The sequence below is a fragment of the Lissotriton helveticus genome, chromosome 3_1 (assembly GCF_964261635.1).
Source record: "Lissotriton helveticus chromosome 3_1, aLisHel1.1, whole genome shotgun sequence".
NCBI lineage: Eukaryota > Metazoa > Chordata > Amphibia > Caudata > Salamandridae > Lissotriton > Lissotriton helveticus.
In genome coordinates this window covers 1,378,526,488-1,378,552,432 of record NC_136061.1, presented here as the reverse complement: position 1 = coordinate 1,378,552,432, position 25,945 = coordinate 1,378,526,488, and the positions used below count along the sequence as shown (strand labels likewise).

Sequence of the window (25,945 nt, the reverse complement as noted above, 5' to 3'; positions counted from 1 at the left end):
GTTATGTGTGGGCTGACCTATTCCCCTGTCGTAGTTGTCACTACACGGTAATGTTAACTCGCTACATCTCATTGTTCAATTTTTTCCAAAACATTCAATGGAATTTTCACAGGTTGATAGTATAATTCCTAACATCACCGTCCTCCAAATGTTTTCGTTGTATCCATAACTTCAGGTTTAAAAATGTATCACATTGCAAACATTAATTTGCAAACCTTTAGGCGTATATCTCATTCATTCTACCATGCCCTTCTCTCCTTCTTTCACGGTCTTGCTGTATGCAGGTCTATCCTTCACCAAGCCCTTGAATGAATATTAAAATTCAATGAAGATATTGATATTATGGCTTTCTTGAAACATCATCAAAGGAGCCTGATGACCGAGCACATTAAATGATATGACTAAATACGTATTGCACTTTGTGAAGCAACAGCTTTTCTCTGTCTTTTGTCAAGATTCAATTAATGAAATTATTCTTTACCACCTAATAAACAGCCTCATTTTGTATCCAGGCCAGGGAACAATGAAGGCTCGAAGTTCTGTTTTTTCCTTAAAACCTAATCACAAAAACAGGCAACAATCTGAACCCAACATAAAATGTACTTTTAATTTCCTATGGATTGTAAACATGGAATAAAGTGAAATCATGGGTTTCCGTTTCTAGGTTTCTCCATTAAAGATGCCATGTAATTGTTTATGCTTGAACTGTATTGTGTATGTTTTATAAATGTTGAAGAGAGATGAGACAATTCAGTGCTTAGCTCATACCTAAGTAAAATCATAAATGGCTTACTACAGCAGCATGTGTGTGTAATTTAATTTAAAGAAAAATACAACAACAAAAATGTATATTTAATCGGATTACATACTTCGATACATGCACTAAAGTTATCAGGAAATTCTGAGACATAATAAGTGTAATAATATAATATAAGCGTTCCTTCAAATTAACATTGACCATGGTGCCACAGGCAGCACCACAGGCAAGATTACAGGCGCTTTAGTAGGCAAGGGCTTCCTTGAAACGAACATCAAGGCCTGATAGAGCCTGTGGTGGTACTAACTCTGGTGGCACTGAAGTTGGAGTCACTAGAGTCACCAAACCTGCAGCACAAATCCACCATAGGAGAGTAGTTGAGAGAAATGTGGGACCACCATGAAAATGGCTAACATGGTCTCTAGAAAGGACTCGACCTGGGAAGTGTCCACAGAATGGGTGGGAAGCTCCAGCTTCAACTTTTTCAGAACTGGAAATGGTTCAGATGAAGAGAAAGACAATGCGGTCTGAGAGCAGCAGCACTGGTGAATGTCTGTATCGTCAGTCATGGGGCCGCTTCCATGAGGAAGAAGAGGACTTCTCCTTTGTTAGACCTGTCTGGCTTTTTGCGTAGTCCCTCCAATTTATTATTTATTTTGTCTCCTTTTTGCCCCTCATACTTTTATTAATTTTTGCGTCCACTAGTTTTTTTTTTACAAGGTGTTGGTCAGGGGGATAGGTGTTCTTTCCCCCTCATAGTTTTTCACCTCAGGCCTAGAGGCCTTTTCTGATAGGAATATAGTTGGAGTCACAAAATGGTGGCTACCAACTGTCCCAACTGACAAACCTAGAACCTGTCCCATAGAGTAGAATAGGGCATTCCAGAACCTTCTGGTCCCTTCTGGACCCCTGAGGGTCAGCCTATAAAAGGCGGAATGCTGGACAGCCATTTTGTCTTACCAGAGAGAGTCAGCTGGAGGACAGGCTGTAGCAGAAGGTGGGGGGAGGTTAGACTAAGGGTTGACCTCCTGGACTGGGACGCTGCCCTATTGATCCACCACTCTACCCCCCTTGGGTTACTTGTCTTGTCCCCGCTGTTTAGGGTTACTGGAGACCCTGGGCGCCTGACCAATCCCCAGACTGGAAGAATGGGGATGTGAAGAGGAGAAGGAGACTGCAGCTCTGTGGAGTGCAGTCCTCTGCCCAGTTAAAAGACTTTAGTGAGACTGTTGCTAAGAGAATCTCAAATGGAGAGGGGTTAATCTTTGTGGCCCCCTTTCTCCGCTCTTTAATTGAATTCTGCCCCGGTGGCTGGCATCTCCCCCTAATGACAAAATCCCACAGTGTCCCTCTTCCTACCTGTCGTGACGAGTGCTGAGGGAGCGGAGGCAGAGAGAAGTCGAGCTGAACTGCTCCTGAATTGGCGTGGTGAGCGGCGCCGATTTGGAGCTGTGGTTGCCAGTCCTGAGGTGAGGAGCGGTCCTGGAGGAGTCCTTGTGGATTTCCGAGTGGGCGGAGTAGTAGCAAGGAGGCGTCGGCGGAGGAGCGCGGGCTCCAGCGGGAAGACACTTTCCCTTCGCGCATGCCCCGTTAAGCCGCCCGGCTCTGGAAGGCGGAGCCAGCGAGCGAAGGGGTTTGGAAGCGGCGCTCGTTAGCGCCCGTCGGACCTACTCGCGCCAGCCCTGGGGTTGTGTGGCCGGTAGCGGAGGAGACCAGCGGTGACTCCGGCTCACCGGCGAGACATTCCCCGGACCTCCCCGCATCTGCCTTGAGTTTAGCTCGCGGGACGGGTGGAAACCGCCTCAACAGTTACCGGCTGGGACCTCGGTTGAACCGCGTGACAGGGCGGAAGTTTGGCACAGTAAGGAGAGTGTGGGGTGAAGGGGGAGGACTGTGTCCTAGATCATTTCCTGAGGGAAGGAGAACTAACACTAGATCATTTCCTGAGGGAAGGAGAGTTAACACTAGTGCATGATAAAGTGATCTAGTTTCACCAGTCGTTTTCCCCCTACTGTGTCCTTGGAGGTGGGGGTGAAATTGGATGATAAGAACCATGTTGCTAACTGGTCTGAGGAAAGACATCTACTAGAACAGAATCTGGGAGTAGCACCACTGCCAATGCTGTGCTGAGAGTACCTGCTGATTAAGTAGGGGTAAAAGTTCCTCATAGAGCCTGCTGGCACTGATGTAAACGTCTTGTATAACTAAAACTTCTCATTGGATGTGTACCTTTTTGGTGGGTAGTGGTGTTGAGGGGGAAACGTTTTAGAGTCTCATAGAAATCAAATCTAACCAATTCTGGAATCTAATGTAATGTACTATTGATGCTGATAGTGATGTAAGTTAGCACTTCTGAAAGTATTATTATTAACTTCATGACAACTGTATGTACTAAGCTGTGATTTCTAAAGACATAAGAGCAAAGAATATTTTTATAAACAAGCTCGTATTTTTCCAACATTGGTGTAGTGTCATTTTTGGGTGTTTTTGCGTTGATTTACTGCTGGATGGTTTGCAACCTTTACGCTTAAGCCTCTAGTGATTGTGTTTTACCCTAGGCCAGGCTACCCTAGGTGACCTGTCATCTCAGGTTCCAACAAGTTGGTGTCTAGCGGTGGGATCCTGACTATGGTTGCAACTACTCAGTAGTAATTGAGCGTAATTCACTAGACTACACCAGGAGTTTTCTCCTAGCGGCCCTCCTAATTTGTGCTTTTGTTTTTCCAAATTTGTTCCTGGTGGTGGGGTGGAGGTAGCTTCAGGTTGCCCTTGCAACTCAAATTTCCTTGTGTGTATAACTTGGTATTTCCTGTTGTAAAATGGAGTTTGCACTAGAAAACCTAGACACCTATTCTGTGGCTCAGTTGAAAGATTTCTGCCAGAAAATGGGGGTATTTTTTAAGCATGGTGCCAAGAAGGGGGAACTCCAGACCAGTCTAAGGGCTTGGGTGGAGGCACACAAAGAAGGGAAGGAGGAGGATGAAGGGACAGACCGGGACACGGTTGTGGAGATAGAAGGATTATTCCACTCTGAGGGGGAAAACCTACTCCCAGGACCAGTGTCCTACTCCAGGAAGGGCAGTGGCGCCTCTGGGGGAAGCTTAACTGAAGCAGAGCTCGCTGACAGGAGGGAAAAGAGGCAATTAAAATGGGAGTTGGCTAAGCTGGAGCAGGAGAAGGAAGAGAGGATGATGGCTCACGAGTTCAGGTTGAAAGAGTTGGAACTCCAGGCCCTACAACGGGGGCCCTCTCCTGTAATAAATAGTGGCAGCGAATTTAAAGAGACAGCCAGGGAGTCCAGACCCTATTTACCAAAAGACCTTATAGCTAGCTTTAGTCAGGGGGACGACATAGCCAAATGGTTGGCTGCCTATGAGGTCTCCTTAAGAGCCTATGGGGTGCAGGAGAAGCACTGGGGGGGTGGTTTGTATAGGTACATGCCTCCCGCTGGTCGGGACACCTTGCTGGCCCTGGAACCAGAGGAGCAAACCAACTACCCCATCATGAAGCTAGCATTGGTAAGGAAGTTTGGGCTTACCCCAGAAAGGTACCGTCAGAAGTTCAGGGGGAGCCACAAGTTGAGCACCCAGAACTGGGTGGACTTCCTTGATTACGCAAGAAAGGCATTAGAGGGCTGGGTCAAGGGCAGTGAGGTGAAGGATTATGAGGGGTTGTATGATCTATTTTTGAAAGAGCACCTCCTCGAGAAATGTTTTCCCGAGCTGCGCCAACACCTGGTGGACAGCAAGCTGACCAATCCCCGGAAGCTTGCAGAGGAGGCAGACATCTGGGCAAGTACCTCGATCCAGGGATTAAAGAACTTTCGCCCCATCTCACTGCTCCCGGCGCCCGCGAAGATGTTAGAGGCCCATCTAAATAAGCATCTTGCTGTCTTTGTGGAGAGTTCGGGCTGCCTGGATTCCTCCCAGCATGGGTTTAGGAGGGAACATAGCACCGAGTCTGCCCTCACCCTGGTGCTCGATTCCATCCATACGAGCGTGGATGGGGGTCGGACCTCCCTCCTGATCCTTCTGGACCTCACGGCTGCCTTCGATACCCTCTCTCCCCGTGTTCTAACATCTCGATTGGGTGAGATTGGGGTTCGGGGGGCAGCCCTGGGGCTCCTTTCCTCTTTTCTCGATTATAGAGAGCAGAGGGTAATGCTGGGAAGATTTCTATCTCCATCCCTGTCTGTGCAATGTGGGGTCCCTCAGGGGTCGGCGCTCAGTCCCACCCTTTTTAACATCTATGTGACCCCCCTTGCCAGACTTATCAGATCTTTTGGGATGGAGGTAGTTTCCTATGCGGACGACACCCAGATCCTCGTGTCTCTCTCCCAGTCAACCGAGCTGACAGCCTCCAATTTTAGATCTTGTATGGAGGCTGTCAGCCAGTGGTTGATATACAATTCACTGAAATTAAATGGGGAGAAGACCGAGGTGATGGTGTTTGGCGGAAAGGAAGAGATCTGGTCTAGGGAGTGGTGGCCTGACTCATTGGGTGCCTGCCCTAAACCTACATCCTTGGCTAAAAATCTCGGGGTCATGATCGATTCCATCCTTGGTATGTGCCAGCAGGTCAATAGGACTGTATCTACCTGTTGGGGTATCATCCACATACTAAGGAAAATTAGGCACTACCTTTCCTTGCAGGCAAGAAGGCAACTTGCTGTCGCCCTTCTGGGCTCCCGCTTGGACTACTGCAATGCGCTGTATGCTGGACTGAATAAGAGTCAGCTGCAGCGCCTGCAGGTAGTCCAGAATGCGGCAGCCAGATTTGTCCTTGATCTACCCCGTCGTTCCTCGGCCACGCTGGCCAGGAAGCAGCTTCATTGGCTTCCGATCAAGGAGCGGATAGTCTTTAAGTCCATGTGTATGGTCTACAAGGCTTTGGCGAAAAGTAGCCCTACGGGTATTGGATCTATCCTGTCTTACTATAACCCTGGTCGGAACCTCCGCTCCTCAAATCAACTTCTTCTCCGTGTCCCGCGTATTCGGAAAACCAGATGGGGTGGTAGGGCTTTCTCCCATCTGGCTCCTAAATGGTGGAATGATCTTCCGATAGAATTAAGGTCCCTCCCCTCCCTACAGACTTTTAGATCTGCCCTTAAAACACTTCTCATTGTACAAGCATATGAGTAGTTGTGCCCTGCATTTTGATCTTTTTGTTAGGTGCCTTGATACCTTCGGGTTTAGTCTGCGCGGTATAAGATGCAAAATAAATAAATAAATAAAGTACCCGGGTGTCCTCAAAGGGGACTGGAGGGGATTCCCAAAAGGCCGGACAGGGCGTCCCCCAGAAGAAGGAAGGGGGAGATAAAAAGAGGGAGTTCACTAAAGGTCCCCAAAACAATTTCCAAGGAAAGGGAACAGGTTTCACTCCTAAGGCAAACCCGCCCAGAAACCCTAATCCTGGCCAAAGCCAGCAGCCAAGGGTTCTCCACTGTTTTGAGTGTGGTGGTGTTGGACATTATAAGGGAGATGTCAGATGCCCAAAGAGACCACCCCCTCCCACCGGAGGAAATCCACCGGGAGTAGCTAGTGTAGCGCTCGGGGAGGAGTTGCCCTTAGATAAGGGGGGTGAGTGGGCGGGTGTCACCTTAGTGTCCCTGGGAGAACGGGAGATGGTTCCTAAGATCCAGGTGCCCCCAAATACTGCAAAGTATGGGCAATGGGTCACCATCAACGGCCAGAGAGGGGAGGCTCTGAGAGATACAGGAGCCAGTATGACTATGGTGAGAAGTCAACTGGTATCTCCAGAGCAGGTGGTTCCCCATGTACTCCACCCCGCCGCGATGGCTGACGGCAGAATGGGCCACTATCCAGTGGCTGAGGTTCCCTTTGAGTGGGAAGGGGTTGCAGGTTCACTTCGAGTTGCAGTAAGCCCTGCCGTGCCAGTTGATTGTCTGCTGGGGAATGACATGGAGCACAACACTTGGAGAGAGGTGGAATACCGGACGCACTCTGCGATGCTGGGTACACCTGACTGGGCCTGTGCGAGCACACGGTCTGCGACTGCCCGGAGAGGGAGTTCGCCTGGGTTGGAGCCTGGAACAATGGCCCAACCCGCTGCCAAAAAGGGACAGACCCGAAGTCAGGAGGAGCCTGCTTTGGCTTCCACACCCCATGTGACAGATCGGCCACCTGCGGTGGTGGACCAGGAGTCCGTGGAGGGGGAAGTAGACTCTCTGGAGGATTTACCCATCCCTGCTGAGTGGCATGTGGAGGGAGGGCCTACCAGAGAGGAATTCTGTAAGGGGCAGAGGGAGTGCCCTACCCTTGAGGGACTGAGGCGTCAGGCTGAAGCCCAGGCAGCAGGTGATGTTACGGGACACTACCATATTTACTGGGAGGATGGACTCCTCTACAGTGAACCCAAGGTACCCTTACCTGGCTCATCAAGGGCCTTGGTAGTCCGGCAACAATACCGAGCCTTTCTGCTGGAATTGGCTCATGCTATACCCTTGGCAGGACACTTAGGTCAGGACAAGACCTTTGCTCGGCTTGTCCTCCACTTTTACTGGCCTCAGATGAAAGTGGCGTCCAACACTTACTGTCGGACATGTGTATCCTGCCAGGCCAGTGGGAAAACAGGGGTAAAGCTGAAGGCTCCCCTGGAACCACTTCCAGTCGTTAGCACCCCCTTTGAAAGGGTGGGCATCGACATTGTAGGGCCTTTAGATCCACCAACAACAGCGGGTCAAAGGTTCATCCTGGTTCTGGTGGATCATGCCACACGGTACCCAGAGGCAATTCCTCTGAGGACAGTCACTGCACCTGTGGTGGCTAGAGCCCTAATGGGGATCTTTACCCGAGTGGGATTCCCCAAGGAAGTTGTGTCTGACAGGGGGACCAACTTTATGTCAGCTTACATGCGGGCAATGTGGAAGGAGTGTGGAGTGACCTACCGGTTCACCACTCCTTATCACCCCCAGTCAAATGGACTGGTTGAGAGGTTTAATAAAACCTTGAAGGGCATGATCAGAAGTCTGCCCGAAAGCCTGCGGAGGAAATGGGACGTCCTCCTACCCTGTTTGCTATTCTCTTACAGGGAAGTGTCACAGAAGGGAGTGGGCTTCAGCCCCTTTGAACTTCTGTATGGCACCCTGTACGCGGTCCTCTCAGCCTGGTGAAGGATGGTTGGGAGAAGTCTCCTAGGAAACCCCCCCCAGGATGTGGTGAGCTACATGCTGGCCTTCAGGAGCCAAATGGCGAAGTTGTGGAAGCAAGCTTCTGACAACTTGGAGGCCAGCCAGGCAGTCATGAAAGAGTGGTATGACCACAATGCTCACCAGGTGGAATTGGAGCCTGCCCAGAAAGTGTGGGTGATGGAACCTGGGGAGCTTAGTGCCCTCCAGGATCGCTGGACAGGCCCATTTGAAGTGTTGGAAAAGAAGGGTAAGACCACATACCTGGTGGACCTTAAGACCCCTCGACAGCCCCTACGGGTGCTGCATGCCAACCGACTCAAACCCCACCATGAGAGGCCCAAGGTCATTTTAATGATGGTGACTGATGGGGAAGAGGAAGCGGAAAGCGAACCTCTCCCAGACTTGTTCTCGTCTCAAGAGAAGGATGGGTCAGTGGAGGGAGTGATTCTCTCTCCCACTCCAAATCCTGAGCAGCGGGAGGACTGCCACCAGATACTGGAGCAGTACTCTATGCTGTTCTCCCTTGTCCCGGGAAGGACTCACCTGTGTACCCATGATGTGGACACAGGGGACAGCCCACCAGTGAAGTCGAAGACCTACCGGCTGTCCGACAAGGTGAAGGCTAGCATCCATGGAGAGGTTGCCAAGATGCTAGAGCTGGGAGTTATAGAACCTTCCAACAGCCCTTGGTCCAGTCCGGTGGTGCTAGTGCCAAAAGCCGCTCCACCAGGCACCACACCAGAACTGAGGTTCTGTGTGGATTACCGGGGACTGAACTCAGTTACAAAGACTGATGCTCATCCGATCCCTAGGGCGGATGAATTAATTGACCGGCTAGGAGCTGCCCAATACCTAAGTACCTTTGACCTCACTTCAGGGTACTGGCAGATCTCCTTGACAGATGGAGCAAAGGAAAGGTCAGCCTTCTCCACGCCTGAGGGACACTTCCAATGTTGTGTAATGCCCTTTGGGCTCAAAAATGCCCCTGCCACATTTCAGCGGCTGGTGAACCAGGTCCTCTCTGGAATGGAGAGTTTCTCTGCTGCTTACCTGGATGACATTGCTGTCTTCAGTAGCAGTTGGGAGGACCATTTGCAACATTTGCAAGCAGTTCTCCAGGCCCTGAAACAAGCTGGATTGACAATCAAGGCCAGCAAATGCCAGATTGGGCAGGGGTCGGTTGTGTACCTTGGACACTTGGTGGGTAGGGGGACAGTGCAACCCCTGCAGGCAAAGATTGAGGCAATCATGGCCTGGGAACCCCCCAAGACACAGACTGAGGTCCGAGCTTTCCTGGGCCTCACAGGCTACTACAGTCGCTTTGTGAAGGGGTATGGCACAATTGTAGCGCCCCTCACAGAGCTCACCTCAAAGAAACAACCTCGACGGGTAGTTTGGACGAAAGCTTGTCAGCAAGCTTTTGAGAAACTGAAGCAGGCAATGTGTGCAGCACCGGTCCTGAGGGCCCCAGACTTCTCCAAGGAGTCCATTGTCCAGACAGATGCATCAGAACATGGCATTGGGGCAGTGTTATCGCAACTAAATGAAGAGGGCCTGGATCAACCTGTGGTCTTCCTATCCAGGAGACTGCTTCCCCGGGAACAGAAGTGGAGTGCAATTGAGAGGGATGCTTTTGCGGTGGTGTGGGCTCTGAAGAAGCTGCGGCCATACCTATTTGGCTCGCACTTCCTGGTTCAGACTGACCACCGACCTCTTCGTTGGCTAATGCAGATGAAGGGGGAGAATCCCAAGCTGTTGAGGTGGTCCATCTCCCTACAGGGAATGGACTTCCGGGTGGAACATCGACCTGGAGTTGACCACGCCAACACAGACGGTCTCTCTAGGTATTTCCGCCTTAGTGATGAGGACTCCCAAGGGGTTGAGTAGTTCTCCCCACTTTCAGCTGGGGGGGACGCGTGTTAGACCTGTCTGGCTTTTTGCGTAGTCCCTCCAATTTATTATTTATTTTGTCTCCTTTTTGCCCCTCATACTTTTATTAATTTTTGCGTCCACTAGATTTTTTTTACAAGGTGTTGGTCAAGGGGATAGGTGTTCTTTCCCCCTCATAGTTTTTCACCTCAGGCCTAGAGGCCTTTTCTGATAGGAATATAGTTGGAGTCACAAAATGGTGGCTACCAACTGTCCCAACTGACAAACCTAGAACCTGTCCCATAGAGTAGAATAGGGCATCCCAGAACCTTCTGGTCCCTTCTGGACCCCTGAGGGTCAGCCTATAAAAGGCGGAATGCTGGACAGCCATTTTGTCTTACCAGAGAGAGTCAGCTGGAGGACAGGCTGTAGCAGAAGGTGGGGGGAGGTTAGACTAAGGGTTGACCTCCTGGACTGGGACGCTGCCCTATTGATCCACCACTCTACCCCCCTTGGGTTACTTGTCTTGTCCCCGCTGTTTAGGGTTACTGGAGACCCTGGGCGCCTGACCAATCCCCAGACTGGAAGAATGGGGATGTGAAGAGGAGAAGGAGACTGCAGCACTGTGGAGTGCAGTCCTCTGCCCAGTGAAAAGACTTTAGTGAGACTGTTGCTAAGAGAATCTCAAATGGAGAGGGGTTAATCTTTGTGGCCCCCTTTCTCCGCTCTTTAATTGAATTCTGCCCCGGTTGCTGGCATCTCCCCCTGATGACAAAATCCCACAGTGTCCCTCTTCCTACCTGTCGTGACGAGTGCTGAGGGAGCGGAGGCAGAGAGAAGTCGAGCTGAACTGCTCCTGAATTGGCGTGGTGAGCGGCGCCGATTTGGAGCTGTGGTTGCCAGTCCTGAGGTGAGGAGCGGTCCTGGAGGAGTCCTTGTGGATTTCCGAGTGGGCGGAGTAGCAGGGAGGCGTCGGCGGAGGAGCGCGGGCTCCAGCGGGAAGACACTTTCCCCTCGCGCATGCCCCGTTGAGCCGCCCGGCTCTGGAAGGCAGAGCCAGCGAGCGAAGGGGTTTGGAAGCGGCGCTCGTTAGCGCCCGTCGGACCTACTCGCGCCAGCCCTGGGGTTGTGTGGCCGGTAGCGGAGGAGACCAGCGGTGACTCCGGCTCACCGGCGAGACATTCCCCGGACCTCCCCGCATCTGCCTTGAGTTTAGCTCGCGGGACGGGTGGAAACCGCCTCAACAGTTACCGGCTGGGACCTCGGTTGAACCGCGTGACAGGGCGGAAGTTTGGCACAGTAAGGAGAGTGTGGGGTGAAGGGGGAGGACTGTGTCCTAGATCATTTCCTGAGGGAAGGAGAACTAACACTAGATCATTTCCTGAGGGAAGGAGAGTTAACACTAGTGCATGATAAAGTGATCTAGTTTCACCAGTCGTTTTACCCCTACTGTGTCCTTGGAGGTGGGGGTGAAATTGGATGATAAGAACCATGTTGTTAACTGGTCTGAGGAAAGACATCTACTAGACCAGAATCTGGGAGTAGCACCACTGCCAATGCTGTGCTGAGAGTACCTGCTGATTAAGTAGGGGTAAAAGTTCCTCATAGAGCCTGCTGGCACTGATGTAAACGTCTTGTATAACTGAAACCTCTCATTGGATGTGTACCTTTTTGGTGGGTAGTGGTGTTGAGGGGGAAAAGTTTTACAGTCTCATAGAAATCAAATCTAACCAATTCTGGAATCTAATGTAATGTACTATTGATGCTGATAGTGATGTAAGTTAGCACTTCTGAAAGTATTATTTTTAACTTCATGACAACTGTATGTACTAAGCTGTGATTTCTAAAGACATAAGAGCAAAGAATATTTTTATAAACAAGCTCGTATTTTTCCAACATTGGTGTAGTGTCATTTTTGGGTGTTTTTGCGTTTATTTACTGCTGGGTGGTTTGCAACCTTTACGCTTAAGCCTCTAGTGATTGTGTCTTACCCTAGGCCAGGCTACCCTAGGTGACCTGTCATCTCAGGTTCCAACATCCTTCCTTTGGTATATTCTGTGATTTATGCAGAAGGATACCTTGGGGAAATCATTCAGTCATTGTACTTCCCAGAAGGAGGGCAGAATGACAGCTTGAAGCGGCCTTGTCAGGAATAATTTGGCTTCCTTTCTCTGATGGCAATCAAGTACATGAATGAAATACAGTCGCAGGCAGTGGGATCACGCATGGCTCCCAGTCACTGACTACATACAAGTGGTAATTAGATCCAATAAGAACCTCTCACTGCAATCTGGCCGGCCGGCATAATGTATGACTGAAGTATTTTGCGAGTCACAATTAAGAAATCGCAATATCTGATGTACTAATGTGTTTCAAACACATTTAGCGATTCGCAATGGTGTTGCAATTGACCTATCTCATCAGAATTCATGAGGTAGTTCGCAATTTGCAACCCATTGAGAATCGCTACAAACACCGGGAAGGAGGCCTGCTGGGGACAGCAAATCACCATTTCTGTGTCTGCTTTTCAATTTTTTCAAAATTGTTTTTGTTTTTTAAATGCAGCTGTTTTCCTTAAAGAAAAACGATGTGCGTTTGAAAAAGAAAAATTAAACGTTTAATTTTTAAGAGTAGGCAGTAGTACGTGGGACCAGTGTCTTCTCTTAAACATTTTCACTACCATTCACAAAGGGGAAGGTGTCCCTTGGGGATCTCTTCATGTTTGTGACTGGCTTACCATCTAATTGAAGTACACGTTAAACTGCAAATGCTTTGCGACTGCATTCTGGTTGCAAAACATCCATAAATCCCCCTGAGATTCGCTATTAGGAAGTGATTTCCTTTCCGAATACAGACTCGTAAACCCCATTTTGCGATTCGGTAATAGATTACAGACTCACAAAATAGGGTTGGTATATGCCAAAAGGCTCTTTAGCAGTCACAAAGGGCCCGATTCTCCATTTATGACCACTAAAACTTGTCATACATGTGGCCTCAAATACCTAAATTTTAGGAAGAAGACTTGAGGAGGAAATCTGACTTAATCGCTGTTGAATCCACCGAGTCATTTAACCAGTAAAGACAAAAGAAGTGCTCTGGACCTGCACAGAAGAGTCCTGCCATCGTGTTTGCCAGCGCAATATGTAACCTTAGGTAGTGACATCAAGGGTGAACTAAGCCATGGTTGCAGTAACATGGCACTACCTAGCAGTGCCAAAGAACTGTTTCTAGATTAAAAGGTTTTCCAGATCCAGTCTGGCTACTCTGGGACATTCCTAAAGCGATGAGTTTGCATTAAGAAACATCACCCACAAGCAATATTAGGAAAGTAACCTTGTCTTCAAGTTTATTTAATCTACATTATAACAACGGTATTGAGGAGCAGTTGATGGTTCTGTGTATAAAGAGTGTCAATGTGTATACAGAGAGGCTGTCAATGCTAATCCTAAAAAAAGAAATAAATCAATGTATGTCACTTTGCTACCATATTTTCCATCAAAAGCACCCCACCTATCTTGCTCCTAGCTCCCCACTTCTGGCAGAACTCAGCACACCTTCAGACAGGACACCATCAGAATGATCATAATGGAAACAAAGAAGTGCAAAAAGAAAAGTAACAAACTTCCATTTGTCCACCAGGATTGCTCCAAACCTGCTCTAATTTAAGAAAGTGCTGAACACACCACTCTTTAAAAAAAATCTACACATAAATGAAGTGACAACCTCTACTTTCAGAACACAACTTCCCCTCCAATCACTCATTGATTAGATCTTTACCTTTGACCCTCTTCGGGACTCTGTCTTTTTGCTAGGTTTGCCCATGCACACATTTTGCAAGGATTTCGTTGTGTATACAGATTGGGTGCCAACTTACCTGAAGAAAGGAGACTAGAGGGTGTAACCGTGTATGAAAGCGGGGGCATGGGTCTTACAATGTCAGGATTATGGCTTTCCTTCAATGGAAAAGTGGCTATAGCTTTACAGAGGGAAGCAGCTGAACCATATACAGAAAGACTGTAGGCTCCTAGGTATACATATATATACAAAGGTGTCACAGTATAGGCAATGGGTCGGGTAGCCCTCCACCTAAAAATGAGATATAAAATGTGTTTAATGAGTTACATGTCACTGTACACTGCCCCTGTTTGGACAGGGGGTGAAGGAAGCGTATTACTCAATAAAACATACTAATGCAAAGACAAACTTGACATTAAATCTAAGTAACCATTCGCATCCACAAAAATATCAGTTTAAATTTTTATTAAGTAACAGTTTTGTAACCCAATATCAACTTCTGATTTTCATTAAAAAACTAGTGCCCCACATGGACAGATTCTTCCTCACGTGCCTTTGCATCGCGTTCACATGTCAGGAATACCCACCGTGAGGTAGGAGTATCAATCAGATTTTAGGGTACCCACCTTGTGCCATCCATTTCAATCAAAACACACAAGATGATGGACGGAATGTTGCACAATGGCAAAAAATTCACCCCCAGTCACAGATCTGGGTTTAATCCATTGTTATTTTACTCACCAAGCCACCCCTGTTCAGACATGGCCATATGCCAATCAGTCTTGACCCTGTGCCTCATGGGAACAGTCCAGCCTGAACTGCCAAGCCATGTCTTCCCTGGACAGGAATCAAGCATCCTAGGACCGGTTTCTGGCTATCAGCCGTCTTCTGCCAGGATAGCTTGACTCCAGTGGGCTAGTGAGCAAGGGACCCACGTCTGGGCATACCCTTACCCCATAGGGAAAACAGCAAAACAAACAAGATGATGGACGGAATATTGCACAATGGCGAAACATTCACCCCCGGTCACAGATCTGGGTTTAATCCATTGTTATTTTGCTCACTAAGCCACCCCGGTTCAGACATGGCCATATGCAAATCAGTCTTGACCCTGTGCCTCATGTGAACAGTCCAGCCCAAACTGCCAAACCATGTCTTCCCTGGACCGGAATCAAGCATCCTAGGACCGGTTTCTGGCTATCAGCCAGGATAGCTTGATTCCAGTGGCATGGAGAGCACGGGCCTCACGTCTGAGCATACCCGTCCCAATCGAGGTGACAAATGCAAAAACAACAATTGATGGACGGAAGTTGCACAATGGCAAAACATTCACCCCCAGTCACAGATCTGGGTTTAATCAATTGTTATTTTGCTCACCACACCACCCCAGTTCAGACATGGCCATATGCAAATCGGTCTTGGAATCAAGCATCCTAGGACCGGCTTCTGGCTACGCCACCGGAGTCAAGCTATCCTGGCTGAATATGGCTGATAGCCAGAAACCGGTCCTAGGATGCTTGATTCCAGTCCAGGGAAGACATGGCTTGGCAGTTCGGGCTGGACTGTTCCAATGAGGCACAGGGTCAAGGCTGATTTGCATATGGCCATGTCTGAACTGGGGTGGTGTGGAGTGCAAAAAAACGATGGATTTAGGGCCAGATCTCTGTACTGGGGTGAATTTATGACATTGTTCTGCATTCTGTCCATCAACTGTTGTTTTTGCATCCATTTCAATCAGACGTTACTGGTGACCATCTATCATTTGGCCTAGGACTGTCGGTACTGTCTGAAATGACACCCTTCTGCAAGAGTTTGCTAGTGGGTGTCACCACAAGACACTAAGCCAAGAACATCAATGATATGCCACTGTCAACATTATGCTACAGGCGGCCACCGCTAAACTTCAAGGCTAGACTATTAGGTGTTATTCTAGCCCCCACAGTGCCTATGTGCCATTACATGTGGATCATGCTGCCCTATATAATATATAATAATCCAGTAACAAACACAACGTCCCACCTCCCCCCCCGGAACTCTGACCAGTCATTTTATCACATCTTTTGCAATATTCTCCACCAATAGGGTCAGGCACACCGGCCTAATTTTGATCATCACACTATGGCACCCCAATTTCAAAAACTCTCCATTTATTCTGTACACTAGTTCCCAAACTTGAACATAGCACTATATTTCAAGGGCCAGTCATTCCTAGAGAGAATGACACCCAGGGGCTCCTGTGACTTGTGTAGCTAGGGGAGGGCACTATCGACACTCACACAGGCCCCTTTATATGGTAGTTGGGTGTGGAGGTTAAGTTAATTTCTACACTAATGTCTCAGGAACTATTGAACAGAAGTTAACCCTAAATGTAGTAGCACTCTGATACCAATGAAAGAATGACTGGAATGTGTTGTGTGTTTGTGTGACTATATAATACGATACAGGTGAAAATTCAATGCCAAGAATTTAACTAAAATAATAGAAATTCTGGCATGCCAAAAACTGTTGTGAAGAGAATCTACTGAAGGCTCGGCACACACTAGCATCACGATAAATTCCAACGAGACGTGCAGATCCCGGTTAAACGCCTTAATTATAATGTGAGGTAGAAGCCTCGCTTCAGGCAAGTAGGGATAATACGGTTTTGTCCAAGCCGCTAATAATATTGTTTTTTTTATAAAGGAAAGAGGCATTACCCGTTTAGTTTAAGTTACTAAAAATTAGATATTATACATATGACGGAAATGAAATAAAGCAAAAAAACACTAAGATGTATTATCACACTTCCCCTTCTCCTTGGTTGTGTTCAAATGATGTTGCTTTAATCGCGAGTAGGGAGCACAAACGGAATTTTCACCCCATTAATGGGAGACGTTTGGTGTCCCAGGCCATGAGGACAGCGTGAGTGAGTCCTAACATATGAGGAAGTAGCACTTTTCATTCGGTTCCTTACATTTCCGCTTCTTTCGTCAAAGGCAGGCCTATCAGTTCTAGTAAGTGGAGTGCTGTTGTTTGACAGTCAGTCCTTACAGGTGTGTCAGCTGACAGGGATCTTGCCAGGTATGCTTTGGATCATGCCTTCTATTTTGATCTTTGCTTTAGATTTCCACGTATAGGTTTTACATGTTTGCCAATAAAGAGACCTAATACCCCAGAATGAATGGAGGTTTCAGCTTGTTAGATAGTGCACCAAGATCCTGGTGTAGAGACCCATCCTAAATATTTAAAATTCTGTGACATCATTTCATACATTTCTGTGGATCGTTAACATTTGTGTTACCTTAGTATTTTGAAAAAGGATTTAAATAAAATACAGAAAATCAAATCACTTTTAAAAACGTCAAGGCTTTTTCATTGCACACCTGGAGGTTTCGCTATGGTTGAGAGGGGATATGCCAGGATTATATAAACATTTGTGTAGGGGCTCATTTTACACCTTCACGTAAAACCCTATCTGATAGTTCAACACTGGAATGCTGAAAGCTCCATTGAAGAGAATGTGCAGCAAAAGCCTATAAAAGCTGGTATACGACTGATGCTCTAACCATTAAAATGTCCTAACCCCCTCCCCCTACCTTTCCAGGATATGTGGATTGGACAGGGATAGAGAGAGGTACAGGATGTGGACCAGGGCATGCAAGACATCGCTCCTCCTCCGGCAGCTCAACGGGTCATTGAAGCCTGAGAAGAAGGGCGGGGAGAATTATGGGCGGCTCCTGGGTCTCTATCCCAGCGGAATGAAAAAAAGCAGTTTAGCCGAGCCCAAGGAGAACAAAGGGCTGACATCAGACTCCTTGCATGTGTGTTGCTGTGTATGTTCAACAGTTAACAGCTGTGGCTCTGCTCGAGGCTGTAATTGTTGAACAATCACAGAAAGAGTTGTGAAACAAAGGCTTGGGAGCCGTGGAGGATTCAAGCTCCCCCGTTTCCTGTGAGGCCTTTGTTTTCTAATTAAGACATTCCACCCTCAAAGAGTGAAATGCTCTAGCAGAATTATAGCCGGCCGAAGCAGTCTAAATCAACCATTTAAGGCCCGCTCCCCAGTTCTTAATTTGAGCCAGTGGTTTCTGGCGCTGGACACCTGTACTTAAAACCAGCACTTACGACAATCTGCCAACTGGTGGCACTGTTTGTCTAAGTTAGAGATGAGCACAACAGTTTTTACAAATTAAATAAACATTAAAAATGACTAATACCTGCTGCCCAATCATTCTTATTACTCTGGGGGCCTGAAATAGTCTGAATTTTCACACTTGTGAGAGTCTGATTGGTGGAAGTTGTGTTGATACTGTCAATGGCCATACTGGCAGGGGCAAAGGGTGGTGCAGCTGCCGCGGCCTCTGATGAGGGCCTGGCACTTATTTCTTTCAAAATGAAGAACTACCGCTCCCTTGTTATAGGTTGTAGCTTTCGGTTCAGGCCTTTAATGTTGAAGTAGATCTTTAAGGGCCGATATAGGACACTATGCCAGGCTATAAGGCTACACTAAAAGTATCTTTTCACCTTCTTCGGAGTGTGGCGATACCATGCTAGTAGGGGCATTTCATCACGCAAGCAATGATTTCAAGTATTGCCACTGGAACAGATAGTGTCCCTCAGAGTTTCATATGTTGAATTGATCCCCTATTTCCCTGCTATGCTACACAACAAGATTAACAGGCATACAACTGTGCATGGAAGGCTGTAGTTGAACTGGACCACACAATGCCATATAGAAGTCAGTCATGGTTATGACAGCCAAAATCTGCAGCATAGACTGTTCTGCCAATAGTGCAAATGACTTAACTTTCATATTTCTTTCGAAAATGTGGAGACTTGCTATAGATTTAAAAAATGTCTAGCAGATTTTTTTATATCTTCTAAAATTAACTGGGAGATCAAAATCATTTAACATTTGAAAATAAGGAGGGGTTGCCCTATCCAAGAAAGTAGTCCTATACAGCAATCTATTAGATAAACAACATTGCTGGCATTTCCAGGTGTTATTGTAATGGCAGTTGAGGTGAGCGTCATGCTAGGCACCGTGGATCCTAATGGAAGCTGCCTAGACACAGTAACTAAGTCCCCCAGGGGAAGATATCTTATAACTGCTATGACTGAGTGTGTCATGAGCTTGTGGGTTCTTAGTGGCACAAACACAGAAAAGTGACATAAGGTAAGGTTTGGTGCAGTGAAGATACCCGGATATCAAAATGGAGCAAGGTTGACAAAAGACGCAGTTCTTTACATCAACATGTTCCAAGGAGAGTGAAAAGCCATGTGTGCAAGTATGTTAAATGTTATGTTAAAATTTTTATACCGCGCACATACACCGGGACGGTTTCTTGGCGCAAGTAGAGCACAAGACCCTCATAATTCAACTAATTAAAATATTTCTGGCAACAAAAAAAATCATCGATACCGCTGAGCACCTAGCCTTCTTCAAGTCATGATTAAAAGGCTGTTAATGTTTATAAGAGCTAGTGATAGGTGGTAAGACTTTGGGACAGGCACTATATAGCGCTAAACGATGTTACAACGCGCACAGACATGATCGGCATACTAATTGATTACCATTCAAGAAATACTAGAAACAGTGTCCCAAAAGACTGTATTCTGTTTTCCAATGACGACTACTGGGGTGTTTATAACCCACAGTCCTAAGAGAATACTGCTCAACTAGCAATTATCTGGCAGAGGGAAGATAAAAACAGTAAACAAAATGATACAGCTGGAAGCACAGGCAGACCATGGCAGTATGCAACAATATCTAGTGGGACTCGGTGCCATGGGCATTTATAATAAAATATCTACGTGAGAAAAAATTGTTATACACATATAGTCAACTGTATTTTTACATTTGGAAACTACATGGGCAGCCAGTTGAGCCACGAGGTTCCAAATACCAATCCAACAAAATTTCTAAGTAAAACAGTGTAAGCTCATTTATTTGAGGCATTTGTACACACAGAACAAGCATTGGAAAAGCCAACCGATTTCGCCTATGGGAGATCTTTTGGCTTTGTCAATTTGTTTTAAAGCTTGTTGCACAGCAGCGTAGGCTGCTTTGCAACATGGCTTAAAGTCAAGAAAAGAAAGCACTATGACGAGGAGGGCGAGAGCAGCAACAGAATAGATAGTAGAAGAACGGAGTAAGCAACACGAGGGAAGTGCAGGGGAGGAGGGACGGAGCAGCAACACAATGGACAAGGGGAGGAGGGAGGTTGGGGCAAGAGCTTTGATGGGGGAAAGGAGCAGGATGGACAGCAGACACATGCACTCTAATAGAGAGCATGGGAAAAAGTACATGCAGGAGTGTGCAGCCAGTGGGAGGACTCTGGTCGCAGACAGGAAACCATGATCCGAGGCAGGGACAAACACTGGAAGCGCATGGAGGTGGCATGATGCAAGCAGGGGAGAGCTGACCAATTAGAAGCCAAGAAACTAGAGTGATGTGGAACATGGCTATTCAACATCTAAGTCAGTTGTCCGGTCAGCCATAACTGAATCACAGCGCCGGGAAACCCTTTGTTGGGTAGCTGTTTGCGCTATACAAACTAAATAAATAAAAATAAAATAAAAACCCAAACAATGATAAGTAATGGGAGTGCTCCAAGCCCGTTTGACGATTTCAGAGCTATGCATAAATGGAACTAGCGACAAGTGCATCTAAAGCCTAAAACTCACTCGATGTTTCCTGCAAGTAGATATTAGAGAATGAAAAACATTCACATGAACTAGGCATCGGTAAGTGACCGTTTAAAACCACTTTTTTTTTTTTAAGCAGATGGCGAGACTGGGAAGGAAAATTAAAAGTTGTGGTTTGTACAAGAACAAAGGGGTTTTGTCACTACTAAAGTAGCTATCAGAGTTGGCAAATGGAGATACTTGAAAGAAAGGCGTTACTAAACTATAAACTATTGCACTGTTGCAAAAAATCTTACCCTGGGTCAACAGAGTATGAGGGCTCAGCATGCTTTAACGACGCAATTAAAGCATCTGTTCAAGCATACGTAAATAGTAACAAGAAAGACCTGTCACCAGAATTGTTTTATTGTGTGCTCAAAGCTGAAATCTCTTAATTTAATGTGCTGGAACACCTTCCTTGCAAATCAAGAAAGCTTCAGTACAGGTCTCCAGGTACCGAGGCCTCTGTGCGAAAGTGAGCACTGGAAGCAGAAAACTCACAGTCTTCTAATTGTATCAGTTAATTGTGAATGCTTCATACGTCCACACGATTCCTCAAACTATAATGTTCTACAATTGTATGCACGTTCAGATATTAGACAGAACAGCGCACAGCAGAACACAACAGTTCAAGGTGACCAATTGTCCCCACAAATTGTGTAAATGTCTACTCCACATTTCCAAGAATCACAGTTAATTCGGAATGCTTCACTGACCAGGAGCTCTCTCTAGTTGCAGGTAATTTTACTCCATGCAAGTCCATGCTTTCTAAGAGTCATGCTCCGCAGCATGCAAGCAAACTTTCCACAGGAGACTCAGGCTTTCAAGTTTGACAAAGGGGGCGTGTTGGAAGACAAGGAAGAATGTTTTCAGCCGTCTACAGTAATACATTGAAGACGACTCAACCCACATCTGAAGGTATATTCCATTACTAATGCTCCTAAAAGGCAGCCTCTTCAAAAGAAGATGCAAATTTATTTTTGATCTCTTTTTAGTTTCTTCTTCTTGGACTTTGGATGCATTGAAGTACTTTGGCATTTGAATACCTTTTATTGTGAATGCTATTGGAGCTATTCACACAGGTAACTTACACCTATGATTAAATGTACATGTGTAATTTACTCTTCCACTTTACTACTTTTGGCTACTCATCAACTCCGAGTGTTAAGCTACACAAAATTGTAGACTTACATGTCTCCACGCACTCAGTTTAGGAGTGGAGTCAAAATAATCAGTATTAAGTTCATATAGTTGCTACATGTAACTTACGTACACACCTGAAAGAAATGTGACCGACCTGACTCGCTCCTTTATAACCACATAAATACTGCCCATAATATAGGTTCATGTATGGGGGGGCTGCGTAAGTGGCTGGGAGGATAAGCTCAAAAATGTGCCGTGCCTGAATTGTAGCCTAGCGACAAAGGTCCTCTCAGCGCATGCTAAACAGTTTCCCCAGCCAGGTCAGGACACTCATTGCACTGCAGCGTATTATGATGTCTCACCAGAATTGGGCCTGAGCCGCATTTTTCAACTGTGTATTTGGACCCTATAAAGCGGACGGTACTGATCAATGACCACCGTCAATGATGATGTTCAACTCCTTCCCAGGAAATGGGAACCCTTACTGTCATGCTCCTCAGCCATACTGGGGTCAAGATTTTTCAAAGAAGAAGCAGGATGGAAGAGGATGGTGCTTGAAGGAGAGAATGGCGCATAATGACTCAAAAATATGCAACTTCCTCTTACTGTATGTCTTTTTCTCTTTCTTACGTTAAGAAGTCACCACTCCACATGTGGAGGATAGCCTCCACTTATGGGCGAAGGCTCCGCATGCAGGAGGGAAATACCCAACATGTACTACAAGAACTCAACATATGATACAATGACAAAATCAAAGCAAAGGTGGTTGGTGTACCTAAAGTATGAGCACCAAGTTAGAATATGAGTGTTTGCCCTAAAATATGCGTGTAGTATGTGACATATTGTGGTTGCGTGTTGGTATTGATAATGGTCACAGTGTTTGTGAAATTGAAAACCTTTTTTTCAAATTGAGCATACCATGTTAGTTGGCGACATTATGTGAAGTAAACAGAGTTGTCTCAGGATGGTATCTAAGGACAGGGTGTTACTTGCCCACCATTCATCACCAACAATAGACTGTCCAATCACATGAATCAGTAACCAATCTATCTATTCAAGAAAAAAAAAAAAGAGTTGATAAGCTGACTCCCACACCTGCATATCCTGACCTCTGTTCAGTACCCCATCCCGGTTACCTGGATGTGGGCGTAGATAAATGTCAAGATCTATATGGAAGCCAAGTGATGTGGTGATGCTGAACAACACTTAACAGGCTAAAACAATATCACATACAACTTCTGGGAGTACACCAGTAACCCCACAGTTCATGTGCAGTCAAGACATCGGAACCACGACTCAGGGACCCCAAAAGTGCATTTAATAATGAATCGTGTACCTATGTGTGCCCTATTGTATCTCTGATGAGATACAGTAGTTGAATGTCTGTAGGATAAGGAGATTGAGAGTGGAAGCAAACCCAGCATCTGCAAAAAAGGAATGGGCTTTTTTAACTAAGGGGCCTCTATTCTATTTGTACTACATCATGCCTATTTACATGTAATGTAATGTATGTCACGGTAATGTGTGCATACTCAAGTGTAGTGATTATGTTTGAGATTCCCCCTGCAGATAAAAATACTGGCCCCTTGTGAGTTGTCTTTCTTACTAATAAAATACATCACCAAAATACCCAGTAACCAAATGAGGTGCAAGAGGAGACTGATGCCAGGGGTAGCTTTGTGGATGTTGTCTTTCCTCAAAGCACCTATGACAGCTACATTTTCCAACAAAGAGAGCCTGCACATTGATGGAGTGCCAGTTGTGTCTGATGTGATAAAGATGTGATGTGCTGTATGATGAGGTTGCTAAAGTGCATGTGGGCGCAGTCAATGGCACCTAGTGCAATAGGAAAGGCATAACATTTCTATGCACACTTTGCCTTTCGAGCCAGTGACTGTTGCATGCCGATAAACTGGTCCACATTTCTGTGATGTATCTCAGTGCCTGATGTAAGCATCTAGGCCAGCGTACCTGTGAGATGCCAATGTTGTGAGAGGAGGCCCTCTTGAAAAATCCAGTGGGCGTGAAATGGAACGTAGCCACTATTCTCACATAGGCTTACACATCCTGGGAGCGAGTGGTAAGTGAATCCACCTCCCGCTCCGAAACAGCAACTATGTCCACCATCACATCAGGGGAAAACGGTATCTGGTAATGACAGCTTCCCGGGACATCCCAAAGATATTGATCCTGAGCCTGTACACCCTCTCATGTCCTCAAAAACCAGCCACACCTACAAAAACGTTCACTGACATAGTGAAGGCAGGAAAAGAGGCCTGGTATATGGGTACGGTGCTTGTCAGGATTTGCCTGTTTGGTCCTTTAAGATTCTGCTCTAAGAAGTGATGTATTACGTTTTTTTTAAAAGCTGCAGATGCAGACAGATAGTGCAAGCAACAAGAATCCACAGAAAACCCAGACGCTCTCTAACATACAGAGAAGAGGAGAGTCTTAATACATAGCGCACTCTCGCACTTTATTCTGTTTTCTAAGCCCCTGTAAAGATTATATTTACTCTGAAAAGGCCTTGGGCTGGGGCTATGGCCAGGATTGCAGAATTTGAATTATGCATTGTAGCCTCTGAATGCAGGAATCACTCTGTGCCTCAGTGCATAGGACTGGGGGAGGGAAGATAATCTCATAACACAGAGAGACAGCATGATTTTCATTACATCTACTGGTAGGTGCCTTCCTGCTAATAACACCGTTAAACTGCCTTTTAAAGTTTAAAGGTCATGAAAAACTGGAAAATGCAGGTTCTATGAAGTGGCTAAAGTATGGTCTTAATTTAGTTTCATTATTTTCCAAATATGACACATTTCTAGCGTTCAGATCTGAATATAAATATTAAGATGCTATCTACTCCACATGGTAATTTTCGGGTATCACGTATAAAGCTTTATCTCAATCAAAAGCAAACATAATCAGTTGCAATCTAAGAACTTTATTAGGGCTTATTTGTGGAACTAATCTGAAGTAGCAAAACATGTTAGGAAGCACAGGTCTGTTCACCTACGAGGATACTTCGGGTAGTTTCACATTTGCACAATGTGTGCTTTCTCTAGCAAGGCAAGCACATATCATGTATACAAACACAAAAGGTATAAGGATACTGTATGAACTGAGGTGCTTCAAATTATGTTTTTTGCAGGTAAGAGTTGCAATAATCAATATCATAAACAATGTCATTCCTTTAATATCGTATGCTTTTATGAGTACACCGACACTATATACAAAGAAAAAGCTTACTTTCCAGAAGTTGTCAACCTTGCCGTAGACAAGAGACTGGTTCTGCCTTTTGATCTCATTGATGTGCTTGATGTCACTCGAATTAAGATGTTGCTCGACCACAAATCCAAGGAAGCTGTTATCTGGAGTGTGAGCTGTTGGATTCAGAGAACAACGGTTAAGTGGGCAACACAAGGATACATACATTTATCAACAAGGCTATGCAAGGTAGTTGATTTCAATTACATGATATTGCTGGTATGATCACAAATATCCATATATCTGAAACCTAGATTCGTTATTCCCGAGTCCCCATCATTGTGTAATACAACAATAGGCTGAATGTAGGCATCATGCTTTATCAGCACAGCACCCGGCAATGCTTCAAGTCTCAGCTTGGATCATCCATTTCACCTGCTCTTCAATGTTGACAAAAGCTCCATGAATACCCCGCTTCCCAAACAAAAACCCCAAACCTGAAAGTACAGCTCAGAAAGATGCAGCCTGCAATGGGCTGGAAGGGGGCACTGAGCATCTGCCAGTGATATGTCTGTGCACAGCAGAGATAAGATGCTCCCATTATATTACATTACAACAGTTTTCATATTTCATTGACTTTTACAGCAGGAGCTGTAGCTCTGGAATACAAAACTGAGAAATAAATGTGCTTTCCGCGGGATGCTAGCCACCTGGCAAATTGCTGATAATCCAACGCCAGGACAATATATCAGCAAACGAGATGCACGCATTGTTTTAATGATCAACTGATATGATCCTATTCCTTGCAGAATGCTGGTTTACATGACAGCGAACAAAACATATCCATTCTACAAAAAGTGCTCAGGTCTGCCACATTGATGGCATCTTTATGTCCTTCATACACCGACCTTCAACAGACCAGCCATTTCTCTGCCCTTCAGCTGCTACTGTGATCTCTGAACTGTCGGCCGGCTAGTATGTGCGCTTTTCTCCGCCACTTTTTGGTTGCCACCATGTCTATTCTTGCTTAACGGGCCTTGATATCCTTGCTCGTTCCAAAATGTAACGTTTTGTGGGCATGTGGAGAGGAGTGACTAAAAGCCTTACAGGGAAGATGGACAGGGAAGGCAATTTACAAAATATTATGTGTTTGTAGTAGCTTAGCTACAAATGGGATAAGAATGAATGCACGTCTGGGCCATACAAAAACCCTAGAGCCTAAAGGGTAAGCCTGTCTACGGCACCAGTGTAAATCCCCGTGTCTTCTAAGTAGCCAGCAATCTCTGACAAACAGTACCCACCGGTCTCTGCCCTCAGATGAAGGGACTGTGAGCTTTGGATGCTGCTCAAGTCTGACA

General features: G+C 46.2%; 1 protein-coding gene across 2 annotated transcripts in view; it reads right to left on the bottom strand.

Moving 5' to 3' along the window:
• Positions 1-25,945, bottom strand: part of MGAT5 (alpha-1,6-mannosylglycoprotein 6-beta-N-acetylglucosaminyltransferase) — an 863,195-nt gene that overhangs the window by 229,291 nt on the left and 607,959 nt on the right. For both annotated transcript variants that reach the window (XM_078682019.1, XM_078682020.1), the window contains exon 11: positions 24,630-24,763. In XM_078682019.1, coding sequence (XP_078538145.1) covers positions 24,630-24,763 — 134 coding nt within the window. The remainder of the gene's footprint in view (positions 1-24,629; positions 24,764-25,945) is intronic.